The following is a 26593-nucleotide window of genomic DNA, read 5'->3' as shown; positions in this document are numbered from 1 at the left end:
TATAAAATCACAGTGTGTTGAATATAAAGAGAACCCAAAAAGCGTGTATATTGCAATTTACAGGACATCAGGCAGTTGGCAGTACTACTTCCTACTTTTAATGGGTCCTCAATTTCCTTCCCTAACAAAGCAATCTCCAAAATGCCTGGGGAGGTGTATCTCCTGTGGCTTCTTTCTCTCATACAAACGGTAGGTTTATCAACAAAAATAAGAATATCCACACGTATACATAGCACAGCGTTTATCGGATGGCAGATTTTCTTTTGTTACACTCGATTTATACTCACTCCGTTGCCGCGACAGTCTAGCTATCTTGAAACGAATGACGTGGCTTATCAAAATCGCACCGGTTTACGAAAGTTGATTCGTTCACCAGCTAACGTTAGCTACAAATGACAGTACATCTTAAACGTTAACAATTACATACTGCACTTTAACGCAAACCCGATTTAACGCGAGTTGTGATAGATGAAAGACTGAAGTGACAAAGGGAAGAGCCAACCACGGCGAGACAGTCAGCAGCTGAGATTATGCAAACATTCTACCTAGCTAACCTCATTATTGTATTTCTGTGAAGATGAACGCGATCATTTAAACGGGTTACATGCACACGACCCAATGATGTGTATATAATAAACACGTGTATATAAATTAATGTTTATGTACGGAATTTCCACAACACTACTTTGTGTTAGTAATGAATGCTCAATGAAAGGAACTGTCCTGATTTGTCGTAGAAGCTTGCTAAAAAACTTGAGCAAGCCTTCCTTCATGAACTGGTCTCTGTAAAATGGTATAGAATCAGCTTGATCCCCTCTGTCGAAGACGCTTGGACCTTCTTTTTTTTACATTTTCAGTGGTATTGTTAACAAACACGCCCCCATATAGAAAATGTAGAGTTAAAAACAGGTTAAGCCCCTGGTTCGACCGTGATCTTGCAGAGTTACTCCACCTCAAGAATTGCATTTGGCGAAAGGCTTGGCACACGCATACTCAGGCTGACTGGCTCTCATTTAGGCAAATGATAAATAAGTTCACTCAGGCTGTCCGGAAGGCCAAAGTTAGTTACTTTAAGGAGCAGTTCTCTCTCTAACTCCAAGAAGTTCTGGATAATGGTTAAAGACCTGGAGAATAAACCCTCCTCACAGCTGCCCATGTCCCTTAAAGTTGATGTGGTTGTTACTGACAAGAAGCACATGGCTGAGCTCTTTAATCACCACTTCATTAAGTCAGGATTCCTATTTGACTCAGCCATGCCTTCTTGCCCGTCCAACATTTCCTCATCTCCCACCCCTTCTAATGTGACTAGCCACAGTGCTCCTCCCTCTATTTCTCCTGCCACGCTACAAAGTTTCTCCCTGCAGGTGTCCAAGGTGCTGAAGGAGCTCCTGAAACTTGACCCCAAAAAAACATCTGGGTCAGATGGCTTAGACCCTTTCTTCTTTAAAACTTCTTATGGGAAGGTGGGATAGTAGGGTCCCACCTGGCCAACATCCGGTGAAATTGCAGCGCGCCAAATTCAAAATACAGAAATAGTCAAATTAAACATTCATATAAATGCAAGTGTTATACATCGATTTAAAGATTAACTTCTTGTTAATCCAGGCGCTGTATCAGATTTCAAAAAGGCTTTACGGCGAAAGCATACCATGCGATTATCTGAGGACAGCGCCCCGCTTACAAAAGCATAGAAACATTTTACAACCAAGTAAAGGAATTACAAAAGTCAGAAATAGCGATTAAAATTAATCACTTACCTTTGATGATCTTCATATGGTTGCAGTCACAAGAGTTCCTGTTACACAATAAATGTTAGTTTTGTTCGATAAAGTTCCTCTTTATGTCCCAAAAATGTTTTTTTGGCGCGTTTTGTTCAGTAATCCACTGGCTCAAAGGCGGTCACGACATGCAGACGAATACATCCTAATAGTACAGGTAAAGTTCGTCAAAACATGTCAAATGATGTTTATAATTAATCCTCAGGTTGTCTATTGTCTAAATAATCGCTAATATTTCAACCAGACAATAGCGTCTTCAATAGAAAGGAAAAACAACGAACGGCGCGCAATCGGGTCACTCGCTCAAAACAGCTCTGGTTCATTCTAGAGTCCACTGAAAAATGGTCTCATTCTTCTTCATTATTCAGAATACAAGCCTGAAACAATGTCTAAAGACTGTTGACATCTAGTGGAAGCCATGAGAACTGCAATTTGGGTCCTATCCAAATACATACTGTATAGGCATTCAATAGAAAAGTACCCACATCAAAAATATCCCACTTCCTGGATGGATTTTCCTCAGGTTTTCGCCTGCCATATCAGTTCTGTTATACTCACAGACATTATTTTATCAGTTTTGGAAACTTTAGAGTGTTTTCTATCCAATACTACCATGCATATGCATATCCTAGCTTCTGGGCCTGAGTAACAGGCAGTTTACATTGGGCACCTCATTCATCCAAAATTCAAAATACTGCCACCTACCCAAGAGAGGTTAAGGTTGCTGCCTCTATCATCGCCAAGCCTATCTCAGACCTTTTTAACTTGTCTCTCCTCTCTGGGGAGGTTCCCATTGCTTGGAAGGCAGCCACAGTTTGTCATTTATTTAAAGGAGAGATCAAGCTGATCCTAACTGTTATAGGCCTATTTCTATTTTGCCCTGTTTATCAAAAGTGTTGGAAAAACTTAAAAATAGTCAACTGACTGGCTTTCTTGATGTCTATAGTATTCTCTCTGTTATGCAATCTGGTTTCCGCTCAGGTTATGGATGTGTTAGTGCAACCTTAAAGGTCCTCAATGATGTCACCATTGTCCTTGATTCTAAGAAATGTTCTGCTGCTATTTTTATTGACTTGGCCAAAGCTTTTGATACAGTAGACCATTCCATTCTTGTGGGCCGGCTAAGGAGTATTGGTGTCTCTCTGAGGGGTCTTTGGCCTGGTTTGCTAACTACCTCTTTCAAAGAGTGCAGTGTATAAAGTCAGAACATCTGCTGTCTCAGCCACCGCCTGTCACCAAGGGAGTACCCCAAGGCTCAATCCTAGGCCCCACGCTCTTCTCAATTTACATCAACAACATAGCTCAGGCAGTAGGACGCTCTCTCATCCATTTATATGCAGATGCAGTCTTATACTCAGCTGGCCCCTCCCTAGATTTTGGGATAACCTCTCTACAACAAAGCTTTCTTAGTTTCCAACATGCTTTTTCTGCACTTAACATTGTTCTGAACACCTCCAAAACAAAGGTCATGTGGTCTGGTAAGAAGAATACCCCTCTCCCTGCAGGTGTGATTACTACCTCTGAGGGTTTAGAGCTTGAGGTAGTCAACTCCTACAAGTACTTGGGAGTATGGCTAGACGGTACACTGTCCTTCGCTCAGCACATATCAAAGCTGCAGGCTAAAGTTAAATCTAGACTTGGTTTCCTCTATCGTAATTGCTCCTCTTTCAACCCAGCTGCCAAACTAACCCTGATTCAGATGACCATGCTAGATTACGGAGACGTAGTTTATAGATCGGCAGGTAAGGGTGCTCTCGAGTAGTTGCTGTGAAATTGTTAGATTACTTGTTAGATATTACTGCACGGTCGGAACTAGAAGCACAAGCATTTCGCTACTCTCGCATTAACATCTGCTAACCATGTGTATGTGACCAATAAAATTTGATTTGATTTACCATTCGGCCATCAGATTTTCCACCAATGCCCCTTATAGGGCACATCACTGCACTCTATACTCCTCTGTAAACTGGTCATCTCTGTATACTTGTCACAAGACCCACTGGTTGTTGCTTATTTATAAAACCCTCTTAGGCCTCACTCCCCCCTGAGATATCTACTGCAGTCCTCGTCCTCCACATACAACACCCGTTCTGCCAGTCACATTCTGTTAAAGGTCCCCAAAGCACACACATCACTGGGTCGCTCGTCTTTTCAGTTCTCTGCAGCTAGCGTCTGGAACGAGCTGCAACAAACACTCAAACTGGACGGTTTTATCTCAATCTCTTCATTCAAAGACTCAATCATGGACACTTACTGACAGTTGTGGCTGCTTTGCGTGATGTATTGTTGTCTCTACCTTCTTGCCCTTTGTGCTGTTGTCTGTGCCCAACAATGTTTGCACCCTGTTTTGTGCTGATACCATGTTGTGTTGCTGCCATGATGTGCTGCTACCATGTTGTTGTTTTGCTGCCATGCTATGCTGTTTTAGGTCTCTCTTTATGTTGTGTTGTCTCGCTTGTTGTGATGTGAGTTTTGTCCTTTATTTATAAGTTTTTTTTTTTTTATCTCAGCCCCCATCACCGCCGGAGGCCTTTTGCCTTTTGGTAGGCCATCCATTGTAAATAAGAATTTGTTCTTAACTGACTTGCCTAGTTAAATAAATAAAAAGTAAATGTGAGATTCCTCCACATTACTGATTGGTATGCCAGCCCATACTCTATCTGTGCCACTGTTGTGGCTAAATGGAGATGTACTTAACAATAAGTAATGTGACAACCAATCCAATGTCTCCCATTGTCTCCTGCTCAGCTGTCGGCATATGGAGCCAACTTGTCCTCCGAGTCATGCAGGGAGCTGGGCTTTTCCAGCAACCTCCTGTGCAGCTCCTGTGACCTGCTGGGGGAGTTCAGCCTGAGCTCGATCCAGCCTGTCTGCAAACAGTGCTGCCAGCAGGAGGCCCATATGGAGTCCAGGAAGGTAAGACATTAGGCTGCATTTAGACTATCTATGGGTATATCAATTGTTGTTGTCTCTGTCCATTCATCTGCACTTATTGGAAAATCATTTTCGGGTGACAATAATGTGCTGGAAGCTCATCAATAGCCTGAGTTTCACCCGGTCAGTCCTACTCAGACCAGTGCCAATGAGAGGCGAGGAGAGGATGTAGTGAGGTGTATAAGCAAGGATCGACTAGGTCACTTGCGTGCATGTCATGTTCTTTCATTCACTGTCTTCTTAGGTAAGCAACTCCAGTGTAGATTTGCCCTTGTGTTTTAGGTTATTGACCTGCTGAAAGGTCAAAATCAAATTGTATTAGTCACATGCGCCGAATACAACAGATGTAGACCTTACAGTGAAATGCTTACTTACAAGCCCCTAACCTACAATGCAGTTTACAAACTACGAATAAGAAATAAAAGTTACAAGTAGTTAAAGAGCAGCAGTAAAATAACAATAGCGAGACTATACACAGGGGGTACCAGTACAGAGTCAATGTGTGGGGGCACTGGTTAGTCGAGGTAATTGAGGTAATATGTACATGAAGGAAGAGTTATTAAAGTGACTGCATAGATAATAACAGAGAGTAGCAGTGGTGGAAAATAGGGGGGGGCAATGCATTTGATTAGATGTTCAGGAGTCTTAAGGCTTGGGGGTAGAAGCTGTTAAGAAGCATCTTGGACCTAGACTTAGGGCTCCGGTACCTCTTGCAGTGCGGTAGCAGAGAGAACAGTCTATGACTAGGGTGGCTGGAGTCTTTTAGAATTTTTAGGGCCATCCTCTGACACCGCCTGTTATTGAGGTCCTGGATGGCAGGAAGCTTGGCCCCAGTGATGTACTGGGCCGTACGCACTACCCTCTGTAGTGCCCTTCGGTCGGAGGCCGCGCAGTTGCTATACCAGGCAGTGATGCAACCAGTCAGGATGCTCTCGATGGTGCAGCTGTAGAACTTTTGGGGATCTGAGGACCCATGCCAAATCTTTTCAGTCTCCTGAGGGGGAATAGGTTTTGTCGTGCTCGCTTCACGACTGTCATGGTGTGCTTGGACCATGTTAGTTTGTTGTTGATGTGGACACCAAGGAACTTGAAGCTCTCAACCTGCTCCACTGCAGCCCCGTCGATGAGAATGGGTGTGTGCTCGTGTCCTCTTTTTCCTGTAGTCTACAATCATCTCCTTTGTCTGGATCACATTGAGGGAGAGGTTGTTGCCCTGCCACCACACTGACAGGTCTCTGACTTCCTCCCTATAGAATGTCTCGTTGTGGTCACTGATCAGGCCTACCACTGTTGTCATCGGCAAATGTAATGATGGTGTTGGAGTCGTGCCTGGCCGTGCAGTCCTGAGTGAATAGGGAGTACAGGAGGGTGCTGAGCACGCGCCCTTGTGTTGAGGATCAGCGTGGTGGATGTGTTGTTACCTACCCTTACCACCTGGGGGCGGCCCGTCAGGAAGTCCAGGATCCAGTTTCAGAGGGAGGTGTTTAATCCCAGGGTCCTTATCTTATTGATGAACTTTGAGGGCACTATGGTGCTGAATGCTGAGCTGTAGGCAATGAATAGCATTGAAATAATCTCCCAGTGTCTGGTGGAAAGCCGACTGAACCAGGGTTTTGCCTGTGCTTAGCTTCATTCCATTTTATTTATTTTTATCCTGAAAAACTCCCCAGTGCTTAACGATTGCATACCCATAACATGATGCAGCCACCACTATGCTTGAAAATATGGAGAGTGGTACTCAGTAATATATTAGTTTTGCCCCAAACATAACACTTTGTATTCAGGATAAAAAAACATTTTTTTGCAGTGTTACTTTAGCTTTTTGTAATCAGGATGCATGTTTTGGAATATTTGTCTTCTGTACAGGCTTCCTTTTCACTCTGTCAATTAGGTTAGTATTGTGTAGTAACTATGTTGTTGATCCATTCTCAGTTTTCTCTTATCACAACCATTAAACTCTGTAACTGTTTTAAAGTCCCCATTTGCGTCATGGTGAAATCCCTGAGCGGTTTCCTTCCTCTCCGGCAATTGGGTTAGGAAGGACCCCTATATCTTTGTAGTGACTGGGTGTATAGGTGCACCATATAAAGTGTAAACTTCACCATGCTCAAAGGGATATTAAATGTCTGCTTTTCTTTGCGAGACATTGGAAACCTCCCTGATGTTTGTGGTTGAATCTGTCTTTGATATGTACTGCTCAACTGAGGGACCTTACAATTATCTGTATGTGAGGGGTACAGAGATGAGGTAGTCATTGAAAATCATGGTAAACACTATTATTGCACATAGTGAGTCCATGCAACTTATTATGTGACTTGTTAAGCAAATATTTACTCCTGAACGTATTTAGACTTTCCATAACAAAGGGGTCAAATACTTAATGACTAAAGACATTTCAGATTTTCTTTTTTAATTGTAAAAATTTTGAAAAACTTGATTATACTTTGACATTATGGGGTATTGTGTATATGTGTAGGCCAGTGACCAAAAAACCTACATTTTAATTCATTTTAAATTCAGGCAGTAACACAACAACATTCTGAAATAGTCACGGTGTGAACACTTTCTGAAGGCACTGTATATCAGTACATACCTGGCTCCACGATGGGGCAAAAGGGGGCTTAGCCCCCTCAGTTTTAGTTTTATGTCCCTGTATAAAAATAGAAAAAAAAGTTCAAATGATTGAGTGACAGGTTTAGCGAAGAGAATACAGATTTTGCGCCATCAGCACAATAGTCAGAGCGCACCACGATGTGTGTAGGGGTGCTATGGAAAGCCACTGGGGCACAGAGTTTCCGTTAGCAGGTAATTGCTGGCTTTTGGCCAATAAAATAAATTGTCCGGGGCTGCTCTGCTGCTGAGGAGAGAGAGAAAGCGAGAGAGGAGCCTTTGCCTAGGCTAGTGTTGATTGCAAAGATGGAGGCCTTTTTCATTGAAGTGAAACAAAAGTTAGAGTATGCATATAGTGAAAAGCCTACAAGGCAGGGCTCCAGACTGCAACCCTTTAGTCCCTTTTTGCGACCTTTTGACACCTGCCTGTGGGAATTTAAAAAATGAATTGGTTGCATTTGTGTGGGCTGTACATTCACCTCACTAAAACGGCCTGTTTTTTTAGGAGGCTAAAACCATGATTTAGTCAAACAGTATAGTACTTTATCGTCATGATTCCTGTAATGAAAGTGTCTGCCTGCCTGCCTGCCCATGTATCTGTTTCGCCGAGGCCTGCTGCTGTGTCGAGTGAGTCACACTCTTATTTCCCAGAGGGACAAATGCTCCGTAAGTGTTATGATTGAATAACATTTTAAAATCCAATTGCTGGGGAAACACAGCTATCCTCTTGTCACAGCTGGAAAGAGGATGCTCTCAGCTTTCTGTAGGTTTACTTTTAATTTATCAGCTCTCAATTATGAGTTGGATAGCAAATGTACTGTTAGATTAATACATTGCTACTGTGTGTGGGTTTTATCTTTTAATTTGTGATCTACAGTGCATTCGGAAAGTATAGTACCACCAGAGATTCAGTTATATGGATTTTTATCCATATTGCTCAGCCCTTTTTATTATTAGTTCGCTGTAGTCTATGATTGCTGGGAAGATAATAATCTTTGGGTCGTTTCACCATTATCAGCTGACCAGTGGAGGCTTCTCAGAGGAGGAAGGAGATGTCCATCCTCAGTGAATTTCATAACAATTGTGAAAACATTAAAGTTATCCTTTTTAGATAAAACTATACTAAATATATTCACTACACCAAATAATTGATTAAAACACACTGTTTTTGCAATGGTCTACAGTAGAGGTCGACCGTTTAATCGGAATGGCTGATTAATTAGGGCCGATTTCAAGTTTTCATAACAATCGGAAATCGGTATTTTTGGACACCGGTTTGGCCGATTAAAAAAAAATATATATATTTTTTTTACACACCTTTATTTAACTAGGCAAGTCAGTTAAGAACACATTCTTATTTTCAATGACGGCCTAGGAACTGCCTTGTTCAGGGGCAGAATGACAGATTTTTACCTTGTCAGCTCGGGGATTCAATCTTGCAACCTTACGGTTAACTAGTCCAGCGCTCTAACCACCTGCCTCTCATTGCACTCCACGAGGAGCCTGCCTGTTATGTGCATGCGGTAAGAAGCCACGGCAAGTTGCTAGCTAGCATTAAACTTATCTTATAAAAAACAATCAATCATAATCACTAGTTAACTGCACATGGTTGATGATATTACTAGTTTATCTAGCGTGTTGCGCATTCGCAAAAAAGGTACCTAACCATAAACATGAATGCCTTTCTTAAAATCAATACACAGAAGTAGATATTTTTAAACCTGCATATTTAGCTAAAAGAAATCCAGGTTAGCAGGCAATATTAACCAGGTGAAATTGTGTCACTTCTCTTGCGTTCATTGCACGTAGAGTCAGGGTATATGCAACAGTTTGGGCCGCCTGGCTCGTTGCGAACTAATTTGCCAGAATTTTAGGTAATTATGACATAACATTGAAGGTTGTGCAATGTAACAGGAATATTTAGACTTATAGATGCCACCCGTTAGATAAAATACGGAACGGTTCCGTATTTCACTGAAATAATAAATGTTTTGTTTTCGAGATGATAGTTTCCGGATTCGACCATATTAATGACCTAAGGCTCGTATTTCTGTGTGTTATTATGTTATAATTAAGTCTATGATTTGATAGAGCAGTCTGACTGAGCGATGGTAGGCACCAGCAGGCTCGTAAGGATTCATTCAAACAGCACTTTCGTTTTGCCAGCAGCTCTGCTGTTTATGACTTCAAGCCTATCAACTCCCGAGATTAGTTAGCGGGGTGCGTGCTAATAGTGTTTCAAACGTCACTCGCTCTGAGACTTGGAGTAGTTGTTCCCCTTGCTCTGCATGGGTAACGCTGCTTCGAGGGTGGCTGTTGTCGATGTGTTCCTCGTTCGAGCCCAGGTAGGAGCGAGGAGAGGGACGGAAGCTATACTGTTACACTGGCAATACTAAAGTGCCTATAAGAACATCCAATAGTCAAAGGTATATGAAATACAAATGGTATAGAGAGAAATAGTCCTATAATTCCTATAATAACTACAACCGAAAACTTCTTACCTGGGAATATTGAAGATTCGTGTTAAAAGGAACCACCAGCTTTCATATGTTCTCATGTTCTGAGCAAGGAACTTAAACGTTAGCTTTCTTACATGGCACATATTGCACTTTTACTTTCTTCTCCAACACTTTGTTTTTGCATTATTTAAACCAAATTGAACATGTTTCATTATTTATTTGAGGCTAAATTGATTTTATTGATTTATTATATTAAGTTAAAATAAGTGTTCATTCAGTATTGTTGTAATTGTCATTGTTACAAATAAAGAAAAAAAAATCGGCCGATTAATCGGCATCGGCTTTTTCTGGTCCTCCAATAATCGGTATCGGCGTTGAAAAATCATAATCGGTCGACCGCTAGTCTACAGTAGCCTCCGCAGCACTCTGTAGGGTATCACCGTGGTGTAGCCGGAGGACAGCTAGCTTCTGTTCTCCTTCGGGTACATTGACTCTAATACAAAACCTAGGAGGCTCATGGTTCTCACCCCCTTCCATAGACTTGCACAGTAATTATGACAACTTCCGGAGGACATCCTCCAACCTCAGAGCTCTTGCAGCATGAACTGACATGTTGTCCACCCAATCAAAGGATCAGAGAATTAATCTAGTATTGAAAGCATAAGCTACAGCTAGTTAGCACTGCATAAAATGTAGTGAGTAGTTGACTCAGAAAGCAAGAGAGACTATAGTTGGAAAGTTTTGAACAAATTCATTTAGAGATAAATAAATATATATATATATATACATACATACAGTGGGGAGAACAAGTATTTGATACACTGCCGATTTTGCAGGTTTTCCTACTTACAAAGCATGTAGAGGTCTGTAATTTTGATCATAGGTACACTTCAACTGTGAGAGACGGAATCTAAAACAAAAATCCAGAAAATCACATTGTATGATTTTTAAGTAATTAATTTGCATTTTATTGCATGACATAAGTATTTGATCACCTACCAACCAGTAAGAATTCCTGCTCTCACAGACCTGTTAGTTTTTCTTTAAGAAGCCCTCCTGTTCTCCACTCATTACCTGTATTAACTGCACCTGTTTGAACTCGTTACCTGTATAAAAGACACCTGTCCACACACTCAATCAAACAGACTCCAACCTCTCCAACCTCAAAATCCCTGCTGCAGTGTGTGCAAACCTGGTCAAGAACTACAGGAAACGTATGATCTCTGTAATTGCAAACAAAGGTTTCTGTACCAAATATTAAGTTTTGCTTTTCTGATGTATCAAATACTTATGTCATGCAATAAAATGCAAATTAATTACTTAAAAATCATACAATGTGATTTTCTGGATTTTTGTTTTAGATTCCGTCTCTCACAGTTGAAGTGTACCTATGATCAAAATTACAGACCTCTACATGCTTTGTAAGTAGGAAAACCTGCAAAATCAGCAGTGTATCAAATACTTCTTCTCCCCACTGTATATATATATATATATATATATATATATATATATATATATATATATATATATATATATATAATATATATATATATATATATATATATATATATATATATATATATATATAATATATAATTTTTGCTAGTGAATGCAGCTAGCTAGTTTTGCCTACTCAAACACCAGAATCAGACAGAGGGATGCTAGGTGGCTATGGCAATCCAACACTGGAACTCTTCCAAGTCAAGGTAAGCTTTTGGTTTTATAATATATTGCCGCCGGTTTAACATGCTGTAGCGGGTTTACTAACGTGTTCTAGTATGTTGACTATGACATGACAACGATGTAGGCTGTGTGTAGCAGTTAGCGGTTATGATATAAAGGTTTGGCTTGGAAAGTTGTTTTTGCCTGGTCACAGAAAGCTGATGTGTTGTGCACTGAAGTCCACAAGTGACAGCAAAAGGTGAGAAGAGGAGGAGGAGGGTGCGTAGATAGTTGTGAGAAGGCATTATATACAACGAGCAAAGTGATCTTGGTGTTTTTATGTGGCTGCTATGAAAGTGAACTGTGTTTTGCGTGTGATCGGGTGAATTCATTCTGCCGATTTCTGTTCAAAAACTTTTCTTGAACGGAAGCAAACCAAACAGGGATAAACATTTTTCGAATAGAAACTCTCATTTGCAACTGTTGGACGAATGATTACACCCTAGATCAGCTAGATGCGGGCAAGAGTGCAAGGCGTATTAAATGTGTCACTGTCACTTTGATTACTCAAAATTCTCTCGACCTGTGTTGTGTCATGACTGTCCTGTGAGGATCACAATGGGTCAGATCAGCTTGGCAATGGTTGACAATAACCGGACCTTCTCACCCACAGAAGAGGGGAGGAAGGAGCTGGTGGGGGTTTTGACACCTCACGCCCTGTTGTAGAAGAAGACTTTCTTTCCCGCTTCAGTATTTAACCCAAGGAATGTTCTTTGTTAAGACTTTTCCCGCCGAAACTCTAACACGGTAAACGGTGAATAATGGAACAATAATTGGAAAACAATGGAGCTATGGAAAACAAATGTAATATTGGTTTTCATTTTGTGATGTCACTAACTGTATGAACAAAAGACTTTAACTTGGAAAGTAGATCCCCTTTATCTGTCAAGTTTCCATCCAATAAGTTGTGCATATAATATGAAAATGATGAAAGTATTTTTGTTAAGATGGATTCAATTACACCTCCTAAAATCACATTCCTATCTCCTATAAACTGTACATAAGTAAGTAGCAACGCCCCGACAAGGTCAGAGAGTTTGTCATGCTGACAGAACCGTCCCCTACGCTTCAAACTTTTCCATCATACTACGAGTCTCAAATCAGCATATCCGCCGACTATCATCAATGGGAACCGTCAACACGGTTGTGTTGTGACAAGGTAGGGGTGGTATACAGAAGAGAGCCCTATTTGGTAAAAGACCAAGTCCATATTATGGCAAGATCAGCTCAAATAAGCAAAGAGAAACGACAGTCCATCATTACTTTAAGACTTGAAGGTCAGTCAATCCGGAAAATTGCAAGAACATTGAAAGTTTCTTCAAGTGCAGTCGCTAAAACCATCAAGCGCTATGATGAAACTGGCTCTCATGAGGACCGCCACAGGAAAGGAAGACCCAGAGTTACCTCTGCTGCAGAGGGTAAGTTCATTAGAGTTACCAGCCTCCAGAAATTGCAGACCAATTAAATGTCAGAGTTCAAGTAACAGACACATCTCAACATCAAGTGTTCAGTGGAGACTGCGTGAATCAGGCCTTCATGGTCGAATTGCTTCAAAGAAACCACTACTAAAGGACACCAATAATAAGAAGAGACTTGCTTTGGCCAAGAAACACGAGCAATGGGCATTAGACCGGTGGAAATCTGTCCTTATGGTCTGATGAGTCCAAATTTGACATTTTTGGTTCCAACAGCCATGTCTTTGTGAGATGCAGAGTAGGTGAACGGATGATCTCCACATGTGTGGTTCCCACCATGAAGCACTGAGGAGGTGTGATGGTGTGGGGGTGCTTTGCTGTTGACATTGTCAGTGATTTATTCTGAATTCAGGGCACACTTAACCAGCATGGCTACCACAGCATTCTGCAGCGATACGCCATCACATCTGGTTTGCGCTTAGTGTGGCTATCATTTGTTTTTCAACAGGACAATGACCCAACACACCTCCAGGCTGTGTAAGGGCTATTTGACCAAAATATGGAGTGATGGAGTGCTGCATCAGATGACCTGGCCTCCACAATCACCCGACCTCAACCCAATTGAGATGGTTTGGCATGAGTTGGACCGCAGAGTGAAAGAAAAGCAGCCAACAAGTGCTCAGCATATCTGGGAACTCCTTCAAGACTATTGGAAAAGCATTCCAGGTGAAGCTGGTTGAAAGAATGCGAAGAGTGTGCAAAGCTGTCATCAAGGCAAAGGGTGAAGAATCTCAAATATAAAATATATTTTGATTTGTTTAACACTTTTTTGGTTACTACATGGTTCCATATGTATTATTTCATAGTTTTGATGTCTTCACTGTTTTTCGACAATGTATAAAATAGTAAAAATAAAGAAACCCTTGAATGAGTAGGTGTGGCCAAACTTTTGACTGACTGGTACTGTGTGTGTGTGTGGTTCATTTTCGTGTCAGCCAGGTAGGCTATACTCATGTAAAGATAAGCAATGTGCTTAATATTAGGACAGTTGAGAAATAAATATAGTAGGCATAGCTTATAGAAAGCTGATGGGATCCTCTTTCTAATAGAGGCCATTTAACTCGGTTTTCTCACGCTATTGCCTATAGAATTGTTGTGCAACATGACCTCGTGGGCTCTCTTTTACATTACATTTGCTTTGATGTCAGAGTGGTTAGAGAGACAATAGTGATGCGTAGCAGGTTTGGTAGGCTACTAATGACCATCCGCATCAGAGCTTGCAGAAGCCTAATTACCGTGACTAAACGGCCACGTTGAACAGCCCTACTCCCTCATCTTAAACGGCAACGACCGCCACTGCAGCTTACATGTCCCAGTGTTTGAAAGTTGGTAAAAGGTTGCTGTTATAGCAGTATCATCACACTACCACTCTGTCCTTAACAAGCCTTCGACTACTCAAATAGACTGAAAGCTGATTCAGGTGGTGGAGTACAAAACAACTGTCATTTCTGCTTGATTAAACTAAGCCCACGTGCTGTGGTATCCTAGCAACACTACTTAGGAGAGCAAGCCTACAGAGAGCAGTGTGAGCAGCAGCACACCTCATGTCACTTCTTGATTGTTACCTCAGTCCTGTAATGTATAATTATATGCCACTTGGCAAACACTTTTCCTAAAGTGACTTACAGTAAGTGCATACGTTTATACTGTGTATGGGAACCCTCACGAGCGCCACCCTCTTGACAACTGTGCCACAAAGGAAAACATGTACTGTAAGGCTGTGGTTGCCATTTTCCATGTTGAGCTAAAAACATCACATTTCTGCCCCTCTTCTTAATCCTTAGGAGACCTGGGAGATGGCACTACTACATTCTGCTGCATTATTAATATTTGCGAAAGGACTTTGTATTGTTTTAATGAGCCTCGATGAGCATAGAGGACATTTTGTCAATCAAATCTCTCTGTTTGTCCAGAAATTATCCTTCAGTTGCACCTACGGCCCTGCTGCCTCTCTGCAGGCTAATATTACTGTCGCTCCAGTTCCATTAGTGGAGCAAGCCAGCAATGGCCTTTTGGGGTTTTGGCCCATTCTAATGAGTTTTTACTCAAATCGTTTTAGAAAATGCCCAAAAAATGGGCATGGTTATTTCAATATGGTACTACTATGGTACTTCCACTTATACCATGGTCTGACTCATGAAAATGTACCATGGTTTTAGCCTTGAAGTATGGTGGTACTGCCATGCACGCAAAATAATAATATCGCTTAATTTATACCATGGTAGTTGTGGATCATGGAAATTCCATGGTTTTAACCTGCATTATACATTCTACCATGGTAATGCACAATTATGAAAAATGGTACCAATAATTATCATATGGTACCATCTTTATTAATTGTGCGTTACCATAGCACAATGGCAGTATAATGCATTAAATAAATAACCCCACCCCAGTTCAAAAGAGGTTGGTATTATTTTGATTAATTTCTATAATCATATGGGCACGTTTCTGATGAAGTCAGAGGCAGGCTACTATTGTTGGTCCTAGTTTGTCTGTAACATCAAAGAAAAGACAATAGTTGCTGTGAAAAAGGGGTAATTTCTGTATTAATAGTACTGTTTTTGCTCATGTTTAGGTTTCCTGTAGAGGGTGGGAGAGACCAAATTTATGGCATTTTGTAATTCACAGTATTTATAGGCAAGGGGTGTTGTGCTTGTTTTGGCCCGCAGAGGGAGCCGCTTCGCTCTAGTCGTTGTATCACGCACTCTCGCGCTAACCTGCCTAGTAAGTGAGTCAGTTGAATGAGAGCCAACTGAAAATTGTATTGCAGAGGGAAGCACCAGATAAACTATTTCTTCACGGACCCTTGTAAGCGCAGAACGGAACACGGCTACATTCAATCCTCGCGCCTTTACATCGCTAAAGACCGTGTACCTCCAGATAAAATAATTTAAAAGTTATGTCCAATATTACGGAACTGTTTTATCTTTCTGCCGCGGATTCGTGAGCATGTCGTGGGCCATTTTTGTAACTTTTTAAAAAATGTATTAAACTAGGCAAGTCGGTTAACAAATTCTTATTTACAATTATGGCCTACCAAAATGCCTCCTGCGGGGACGGGGGCTGGGATTAAAAATAAATATAGTACAAAACGCACATCACGACAAGAGAGCCAACACAACACTACATAGAGACCTAAGATGACAAAGCATAGCATGGCAGGAACACATGACAACACAGCATGGTAGCAACACAACATGATGACAACATGGTAGCAGCACAAAACATGGTACAAACATTATTGGGCACAGACAACAGCACAAAGGGCAAGAAGGTAGAGACAACAACACATCACGCAAAGCAGCGACAACTGTCAGTAAGAGTGTCCATGATTGAGTCTTTGAATGAAGAGATTGAGATCAAACTGTACAGTTTGAGTGTTTGTTGCAGCTCATTCCAGTTGCTAGCTGCAGCGAACTGAAAAGACGAGCCACCCAGGGATGTGTGTGCTTTGGGGACCTTTAACAGAATGTGACTGGCAGAACGGGTGTTGTATGTGGAGGATGAGGGCTGCAGTAGATGTCTCAGATAGGGGAGAGTGAGGCCTAAGAGGGTTTTATAAATAAGCTTCAACCAGTGGGTCTTGCAATGGGTATACAGAGATGACCAGTTTACAGAGGAGTATAGAGTGCAGTGATGTGTCCTATAAGGAGCATTGGTGGCAAATCTGATGGCCGAATGGTAAAGAACATCTAGCCGCTTGAGAGCACCCTTACCTGCCGATCTATAAATTACGTCTCCGTAATTTAGCATGGGTAGAATGGTCATCTGAATCAGGGTTAGTTTGGCAGCTGGGGTGAAAGATGACGATTACGATAGAGGAAACCAAGTCTAGATTTAACTTTAGCCTGCAGCTTTGATATGTGCTGAGAGGACAGTGTACTATCTAGCCAGACTGCCAAGTACTTGTAGGAGTTGACTGCCTCAAGCTCTAAACCCTCAGAGGTAGTAATCACACCTGTGGGGAGAGGACCATTCTTCTTACCAAATCACATGACCTTTTGTTTTGGAGGTGTTAAGAACAAGGTTAAGGGCAGAGAAAGCTTGTTTGACACTAAGAAAGCTTTGTTGTAGAGCATTTAACCCAAAATCTAGGGAGGGGCCTGCTGAGTAGAAGAGTGTATCTGCATATAAATGGATGAGAGAGCTTCCTACTGCCTGAGCTATGTTGTTGATGTAAATTGAGAGGTGTGGGGCCTAGGATCGAGCCTTGGGGTACTCCCTTGGTGACAGGCAGTGGCTGAGACAGCAGATGTTCTGTCTTTATACGCTGCACTCTTTGAGAGGTAGTTAGCAAACCAGGCCAAAGACTCCTCAGAGAGACACCAATACTCCTTAGCCGGCCCATAAGTATGGAATGGTCTACCGCAGGGGTGCCCAACCAGTCGATCGCGAGATGATTATACATTTACTCATTCAGCCATACAAATCAATGCCTATAATCTTTCTGTTTTAATGTTCGACAGTCCTCCATTCACAGCAATGTCTGAAAAGTCAGGTGATTTACATAAAATATGACCAGTTCCTGCGCACTTATTGATGTATGCCGAGTTAGCGTGTGTCAGGTGCCCCCTGCCAAGTCTGTGTCCAAGCCTTTGTCGATATGCACCCATAATCAACAAAACTGTGACTTCCTCCCATGCAGTGTGTTGTGAGAATAAATGTTGCTGTCCTGGCTTAAGGGAAAGGAAGCTTGCTGGTGTAATTTAATTTGTGTTCCCAGTAACAGCGTGCCTGTGAAATACTGCTGTGACACTCCAATTTCCGCTAAGTTATTGTGTTTTGGTGTGGAGCTTTGATTACCAGCGGGTCACAAAGCTGCCATCCGTCAGAGCCCTTCCATATGCAGAGGCTCACAGTTTAATGACCCTGATGAAGAGCCTGTCTACCACGTTTACGAATTAGACTGCCCAGAATCACATTATCCCAACTCAACGCCAGGAGCTTCACTGTGGGTGGGCGTCAGTGTGTAAAAATGAATAGTCAGGAAGGTAGTTGGATTGTTTATTGGCCAAAGGATTGCGAAGATAAATCTCAGCAATGGTTTAGGACAAAGATGCTCCAATTCTCGAGGGCCGTAGTCCTGCTGTTTTTTTCTTTTCTTCGTTTCTCCCTGGCAATTTAATGAATGAATTAATATCGTTGACTGACCAGTGATTGCTAGTTACCACGCCGTAATCAAGTATGTTTAAAAAGGCAAGGAGGTGAACTAGCTTGTGGCCCCTGACGTCTGGAGTTGTTTTGCTGGTTTTAGTGATGAGCTGATGTATTAGTCAAGTTTCTTGTTCTTTTTTTCAAATTGATGTGAGCTGAGCTCCCAGGGCTTAGTCTTCCTCCAGTAGAACAACATGTGCATCCTGAGCCGCACCCTGACCAACCACAGGACTTAACACAGTACTTTCCCCTCCACAGCTCTACCCTGGGGCCATCCTGGAAGTGTGTGGATGAAAGTTGGGGAGGTTCCCTCAAGTCCAAGGTGAGTTGTGTCAACGTGTTGTCGCGGGACCACCCACCTGGTAACGCTTATTGGTGTCCGTTGTCATCTGGGTGTCAGTTGGCTGTGAAGGGGCTGTTATTGTAGCCTGCCTTTGTGTGGGGTAGAGCCTCGGAGCTCTCTGCCTTATGGCACTGTTTGTGTTCCGGACAGCTGCACGCTCGCGTTCACAACTGTATGTCCCTTTTGACTTGATTACCGAATAATGTTTTCCCAACGGCTTCTGTTTACAAGCTTTGTGCAAAAAAAATAGAACTGTCCATCAATTGATTAATTCATTAGAACTTTGATATTGTTGACCTTTTGTGTCCACAGCTTTTGTCAGGTCTGACAAGCCGAAGATGTTCAAGGGTCTTCAAATTAAGGTACAACATGAATTGTAGATACTCTTGCCTGTTGCGTACAATTAATTAGTTGAGTTAAATGCAATAAAGAAGTGGTTGTTTCTCTGACAGCTTTTCTACAACTTTGGAATGAAAATAACCACATTGTCTTGAACATAATCTCCTGTCATTATGGAATGAACCCTATGCCACACCATAATGTTTCAATATTACACCGTATAGGGAGTTCTTATTATCTTATAGGCATTACAATGGCTATGTTGGAATTGGTTAACTTTGTTTGGCCACAGTCCTGATAGTCCTCTGTTATTATTTTTGTTTCAGTATGTGAGAGGCGCAGACCCTATACTAAAGCTGCTGGACGATAACGGGAACATTGCTGAAGAACTCAGCATCCTCAAGTGGAACACGGATAGTGTGGAAGAATTCCTGAGCGAGAAGTTGGAAGTATATAATACCGATTTGTAGTACTCATCACCAACATTTTTTTTTTGGGGGGGGCTACAAATTTGTGCACTGTTTTGGATTTTATTGTTTAAAGGGAATGCACTATTGGACTTTTTTTTGTAGTAACTGAAAATCATGAACTTCGTCCGTAGATTTTGTGAACTGACATGTGCCAGGATGTAAAACGGATGTTTATAGATTTGTAAAGATTGAACTACCTGAACTTACCTGCAAAATACCTGGCATTAACATCAAAATTATTGAAATGAAGTAGACAAAGAGAGACTGTAAAGATGTTCACTGCTTGTTACCTTTTTTGTAGTTTATTCTCCCATCTGTCAGTTGTCTCTGTAGTTTAAAAGAAATATGACTTATGGTTTCAGTGGTGGGATCTTGGGGTGGGGGGGGCCAAGTCATTCGCTTCATGCAGATGTTTCGGGGAGGAACACATTAGTGAAGGCCTCACAGTAAACCACATTTTGGGATGTGAGACCTGATGTCCCTGTGTGTCACTCTGGGCATCTTGCAGTGGAGAGAGACTGGATTCCCCAGTGTGTGAATTTGAATGGGGAGGAAAAACGCTACAATTAATAAAATGACTCAAGTTATTTTTTTGTGTGTCATCTGTTTGAGCATACACTGCATTCAATTAATTGTGCTGTGTTGCATATTTCTGGTAGTCTGACACTCACGAAAACCATATGTCTGACATGGAGGGTAGCTTTGATTTGCCAAAGGGTGTAACATTCATGCCATCTAGTGGAAGAAAATAGTATCACATGTTGATAATTTCCATGGCCGGTATGAGTACAGTCCACTACTCAGTTTAACTCAATGTTATGGTAGGCCATTTGAAATGCAGAAAATACGCTTTTGATGCATAGAGGGAGTTTTACAGATTTATTTGGTTTATTACATTGTACAAATGAAAGCTTGAAACAAATGGTTATTGCCAGTATAAAAATGGAGCCCACTTTCAACCACAACAGAACACACTTTTAAATAACATGCAGTAAAATGTATGAAAACTCTTCTAATGAATCTAGCACTATATTCTGAGCAACATTTAAAGACCTAACCCTATCCTCAATGCAGATTCACATTTATTAATGCTGAATCTAACAGGAATGATACATTTTTGGTTGTCTCTCTTCCCATCTTCTGCATGGTGGTGATTGACTGGCCTGTTGTGGGCTTGGGGGGGGGGGGGGGGGGGGGGCTTTGTAAGTGACTCCTGTGTAACAGCGGGAAAAAGTCTTCACAAAATGTATATTTTTACATACTGAAAACCTAGAAAATTATGAAAGATTTAGAACTGTTGTTGACTTGTCTGGTTGCAGTCCCCTGAAGGCCACACCCTTCGGTATCCCACCCAATAACAGAAAGCTGCACCTGTCCAGGCAACAAAGAGGACGGGGCCAAACGTGGCACAGAGAAAAAGCACAGTCAGGAATTGACTCGCCTGTCTATAGCGATACCCTGACTCACCTGTCTAATACCAAAACCCTGACCAAATATGGAAATACAGATACACGACATCCACTCTTACCTCTGCATCATATTCCCTCCTCCCATCCCCTGTCCCATCCCTCCTCCGTAGTTGGGGTTGTAGGCGGTCGTCATGAAACTGGTCACTATCGGGTTGGCATAGATGGAAGCTCCAGCAATGGCACAAATGCCTGAGAGGGGAAGAGAGGAGAATTCATCCTATCAGTGGCAATAGGAGTGTTTAACTAAGGCACGCTGCTAAAATTGGAATTGTATATTTATTTTAACATTTGATGTAGTGAGGACTTGGGTGGTTACACATAATCGCCAAAGAAATTCAGAGAGAATTGAATTGCTGTACTCCAAGCAACATGCATTGATAAATAAACCTTTTTTGTCCCCTTACCTGCAATGATGAACGTGACCCCTGCAGTAAGGGTCATCTTGTCTTTGGGGGAATCGTCCATGCTGCCCATTTTATAGCACTTGAGTGAGAACAGGGCTATCATTGCCCAAATAACACCCAGGACTATGCCCACTATCGTCAGTGCCCTCGGTGCCTGAAAGGTACCTGGAAGACCACACCAGATCACCATCAATAACAAGCTGCGATATCCTCTTCAGAACAGAAACTAAGAAATTAAGTCAGTGAATATGAGCCACATAAATGTAGGAGTTTACCAGTCAAATTGCCAGGGATCAAGGCAATATGAATAACACGCTGAAATGTATTCTGTTGGTATTTGAATCTGATTCTCTGTTATGTGTTTTGCCTGTGATAATGGTGCTGACTGAACATGAGCCTGGCAAAGAACCATGACACACAATTGCATACTGGTAGGAGTAGGCCAGGGCAAAGTGTGGGAGAGGACAAACTAAAAAGCAGAATGACTCAACTTTGAGGAGCTGAATTGCTCTCCATACACTGAATCATGGCCACCCCAATTGGACCAGAGGCCCTCTTACAAGTTAATGTGTAATTAGAACCCTGAAAGACTGTCTCGGTAAAGCCACCACACCAACCTAAATGTAGACATGTTGGCATGCATCACCCAGGTGGGCTCTACTACACATTGGTGGTGAGTGAATTCCCCCAACCTTACAATGTAAATCAGTTGGAAAAGAGCTTTAAATGATGTTTACACACGCAGCCCAATTTGGATCTATTGCCCAATTACTGGCAAAAGAGCTGATCTTCTCATTGGTCAAAAGACCAATTTGTGGGGAAACATGAGAATTGGGCTGCCTGTGTAAACAGGCATAAATCCCAAGTAATTTACCTGAGAAGCCCAGGATTCTGTAGAGGGGCCGGCACTTGGTGAAGCCTGAGGTGCCCGTCTCACAGTTCTGCCATAGTCCCTTATAAGTGTAGGCCGAAGTCACCACTTCCCCCTGGCGGTCCTTGACGCTCCAGTTGTTCATCCCCGTGGCAGCGATGATGGCGGCAGCACCTATCAGGCCCAGGACAAATCCACCCGTCTGGAGTGCTGTGGCCATACTCTCCGCCTGGTATAGAGGTATAGAAATCCTGGATGGCAGGAAGCTTGGCCCCAGTGATGTACTGGGCCATACGCACTACCCTCTGTAGTGCCTTGCGGTTGGAGGCCGAGCAGCTGCCATACCAGGCAGTGATGCAACCAATCAGGATGCGCTCGATGGTGCAGCTGTAGAACCTTTTGAGGATCTGAGAACCCATGCCAAATCTTTTCAGTCTCCTGAGGGCGAATAGGTTTTGTCGTGCCCTCTTCACGACTGTCTTGGTGTGCTTAGACCATGTTCGTTTGTTGCTGATGTGGACACCAAGGAACTTGAAGCTCTCAACCCGTTCCTCCACTAGAGCCCCGTCGATGAGAATGGGGGTGTGCTTGGTCCTCCTTTTCCTGTAGTCCACAAGCATCTCCTTTGTCTTGATCGTGTTAAGGGAGAGGTTGTTGTCCTGGCACCACACGGCCAGGTCTCTAACCTCTTCCCTATAGGCTGTCTCGTCGTTGTCGGTGATCAGGCCTACCACTGTTGTGTCATCTGCAAACTTAATGATGGTGTTGGAGTACAGGCCAAAGAGTTCAGTATTGGTTTCATCAGACCAGAGCATCTTGTTTCTCATGGTCTGAGTGTCCTTTAGGTGCCTTTTGGGAAACTCCAAGTAGGCTGTCATGTGCCTTTTACTGAGGAGTGGCTTCCGTCTGGCCACTACCATAAAAGCCTGATTGGTGGAGTGCTGCAGAGATGGTTATCCTTCTGGAAGATTCTGCCATCTTTACAGAGGAAATCTGGAGCTCTGACAGTGACCATCAGGTTCTTGGTCACCTCCCTGACCAAAGCCCTTCTCCCCTGTTTGGCCGGGCGGCCAGCTTTAGGAATAATCTTGGTGGTTCCAAACTTCTTCCATTTAAGAATGATGGAGGCCACTGTGTTTATGGGGACCATCAATGCTGCAGAAATATTTTGGTACCCTTCCCTCAGATCTGTGCCTCGACACAATCCTGTCTCGGAGCTCTAGGGACAATTCCTTCAACTTCATGGCTTGGTTTTTGCTCCAACATGCACTGTCAACTGTGGGACCTTATATAGACAGGTGTGTGCCTTTGCAAATCATGTCCAATCAAATTAATTTACCACAGGTGGACACAAGAGCTTTAGTGAGGTCGGGCACTGATGTTGGGCAATTAGGCCTGGCTCGCAGTCGGCGTTCCAATTCATCTCAAAGGTGAAAAGCGTGGTAAGGAGGAGTACGGGTCTATCCCAGTCTTGTTCAAACCTGGAAAAATAATGTATGCAACATGAGGCTGTAAACTCGTTGCCGACCACGCGCCACAGTTACAGGGCACGACGTACCATGGGCTCGTGGGTGACGGGTGAGTTTGCTGGCTGGGGCATGATCCCAAACGTGCAAATCTGGTATCCCAAAGATGGCGCGTAATCCAAGACGTTGGCAGCCAGCTAGTTTGGCATTTCTGAGATCCTCGGGACAGCGCCGGTGCTGAATTTACCAGGGCCAAGCAGCCAATATGGTGACGACATCTGCGGCAAAATGGCTCTAGCTTTCTCTGCGGAAGCCAAAAGGGGCTCCGTGGAAAATCCTTTCAAATGTTCTGCATCCCCGAGTAAGGGCAAGGGAAAAAGGAAACAGTCTTTCTTGAGCAAACTCTTGGGTTAGCGCCGGGGTCTGTACTTGTAGTTGGGATGTTCTCTCATGTGTTGTGCTCGCAAGGTCTTGGCCTAATCAATGTATGGTTGCTTATCTAGCAACTTCCACTCCGCGCAAAGTCTTTTGCTGATTTCAAAGTTGTGCATTTTGGGGTTCTCCAGTGACATCTTTCGCCTCTGACCGCGAGACCACACCATGAAAGCGTTCATGGGTCTCTTTATGTGATCCAAAGGTTTTGCTATCTCAAAAGCGCACGGTGAAATGAGCATCAACATCAAAGAAAAGTTTAAAAGATCTATAGATGTAAATATAAAGGTATAGGTATTCACCTCATCAACTGCTCATACTCCTTTGGTGTGTTGGTGGAGATGTGGTACAGGAGAGAAAATGAAGGCTAACCAAATTGGGTATAGGCTAATTAACAGAGTTTAAAGAAAAGATAAATACAAATGCCTTTGCGAGTTGAATCACTTGTGTATTTCTCAAGAAACTAAAGTTGTTTGCAATGCAAGCTAATGCCAAGTTGAAAAGCAGAAATGATGCTGGGCAGGGCTGCACGCAACCTGATAGGACTGTCGCACTCAGGCAAACCAATCGGAGTGTAGAAAGCAATATAATCCCTTTCCTAAACGTTGAACCTAAACTCAGCAAAAAATGAAACGTCCCTTTTTCAGAATCCTGTCTTTCAAAGATAATTTGTAAAAATCCAAATAACTTCACAGATCTTCATTGTAAAGGGTTTAAACACTGTTTCCCATGCTTGTTCCATAAACCATAAACAATTAATGAACATGCACCTGTGGAACGGTCGTTAAGACACTAACAGCTTACAGACGGTAGGCAATTAAGGTCACAGTTATGAAAAGTTAGGACACTAAAGAGGCCTTTCTACTGACTCTGAAAAACACCAAAAGAAAGATGCCCAGGGTCCCTGCTCATCTGCGTGAACGTGCCTTAGGCATGCTGCAAGGAGGCATGAGGACTGCAGATGTGGCCAGGGCAATAAATTGCAATGTCCGTACTGTGAGATGCCTAAGACAGCAGGCCTGTTGTAAGGCAGGTCCTCACTAGACATCAGCGACAACACGTTGCCTATGGGCACAAACCCACCGTTGCTGGACCAGACAGGACTGGCAAAAAGTGCTCTTCAATGACGAGTCGCGGTTTTGTCTCACCGAGGGTGATGGTCAGAGCGTTACACCGAGGCCTGTACTCTGGAGCGGGATCGATTTGGAGGTGGAGGGTCCGTCATGGTCTGGGGCGGTGTGTCACAGCATCATCGGACTGAGCTTGTTGTCATTGCAGGCAATCTCAACGCTGTGCGTTACAGGGAAGACATCCTCCTCCCTCATCTGGTACCCTTCCTGCAGGCTCATCCTGACATGACCCTCCAGTATGACAATGCCACCAGCCATACTGCTTGTTTTGTGCGTGATTTCCTGCAAGACAGGAATGTCAGTGTTCTGCCATGGCCAGCGAAGAGCCCGGATCTCAATCCCATTGAGCACGTCTGGGACTTGTTGGATCGGAGGGTGAGGGCTAGGGCCATTCCCCCCAGAAATGTCCGGGAACTTGCTGGTGCCTTGGTGGAAGAGTGGGGTAACATCTCACAACAAGAACTGGCAAATCTGGTACAGTTCATGAGGAGTAGATGCACTGCAGTACTTAATGCAGCTGGTAGCCACACCAGATACTGACTGTTACTTTTGTTTTTGACCCCCCCTTTGTTCAGGGACACATTATTCCATTTCTGTTAGTCACATGTTTGTGGAACTTGTTCAGTTTATATCTCAGTTGTTGAATCTTGTTATGTTCATACAAATATTTGCTGAAAATAAACGCACTTGACAGTGAGAGGACGTTTCTTTTTTTGCTGAGTTTATATGCAAAATAAATTTTATTGTATTTTATTTTGCCAAACCTAGCTAGATTTCCATCCAATTGGGGACAGGTTTTCATGTGAATATTCTAAAATCTGCATAAATAAAATATGTGCATTTTCCCAAAAGAGATGTTTCCATCAAATTTACTTCAAGTCTGTGCCTGATGAAGTAGTGCACATAAACATTACTGTACCAAATAAATAAAATACAAGTTAAATGGATTTCCATTGCATTTTCAACTCTACTGAGGGTTTTGTCACAAAAAGTGTTGCCTTTTATCAGGCAAGTTTTCCCAAACTTGGTCCTGGTCCTGCCCCTAGCTGATTCAAATAATCAAATCTTGATGATGAGTTGGTTATTTGAATCAGCTGTGTAGTGCTAGGGCAAAAACAAGGTGGGGCTCAGGACTGAGTTTGGGAAACCCTGATATAGGGAATGTGCCCACTCTGGTTTTGGCACGTGTGTTCCAGCCAACAGCTCAGATACAGTGCTAGTATAGCCACCCGTGGTAAAATTGGTTTCTATATTCGCCAGACATGCGGACCTTCAAACTTCAATAGCTCGCGAAAGATTTATGTTACATATCTCAGGTTCCATTCTTTATGAAGAACAGGTGTACAACATTGCACAGGTCTTATTTTCCCGATTCTGATCATAATCACACCGCAACGGTTTGGGCAGCCTGGCGCACCGTCAATGCAACTAGTTAGGGATTGTCAACAATGTGCATGATCACAAAATTCACATTTCAATAGCTCTTCAACCACTTGACTTGGCAACCTCATTTCAATTGTCCATTATTGCACAC

General features: G+C 42.7%; 1 protein-coding gene and 2 pseudogenes across 1 annotated transcript; 1 reads left to right on the top strand and 2 right to left on the bottom strand.

The window, feature by feature from the left end:
- Positions 1 to 98: 98 nt before the first annotated feature.
- On the top strand, positions 99 to 19874 carry LOC120055774 (selenoprotein F-like). The gene is made up of 5 exons (XM_039003726.1): positions 99 to 189; positions 4527 to 4694; positions 18394 to 18457; positions 18791 to 18840; positions 19144 to 19874. Exons 1-5 carry the CDS (start codon positions 142 to 144, stop codon positions 19285 to 19287), a joined length of 474 nt encoding a protein of 157 aa, XP_038859654.1. The 5' UTR covers positions 99 to 141; the 3' UTR covers positions 19288 to 19874.
- A 690-nt stretch (positions 19875 to 20564) lies between these two features.
- LOC120056268 lies at positions 20565 to 22251 on the bottom strand (annotated as a pseudogene).
- A 1226-nt stretch (positions 22252 to 23477) lies between these two features.
- On the bottom strand, positions 23478 to 24171 carry LOC120056267 (annotated as a pseudogene).
- Positions 24172 to 26593: the final 2422 nt, after the last annotated feature.

The sequence above is a fragment of the Salvelinus namaycush genome, chromosome 11, assembly GCF_016432855.1.
Source record: "Salvelinus namaycush isolate Seneca chromosome 11, SaNama_1.0, whole genome shotgun sequence".
Lineage (NCBI taxonomy): Eukaryota > Metazoa > Chordata > Actinopteri > Salmoniformes > Salmonidae > Salvelinus > Salvelinus namaycush.
The sequence above is the reverse complement of the archived record's forward strand: the minus strand, read 5'-3'. Positions and strand labels throughout refer to the sequence as shown.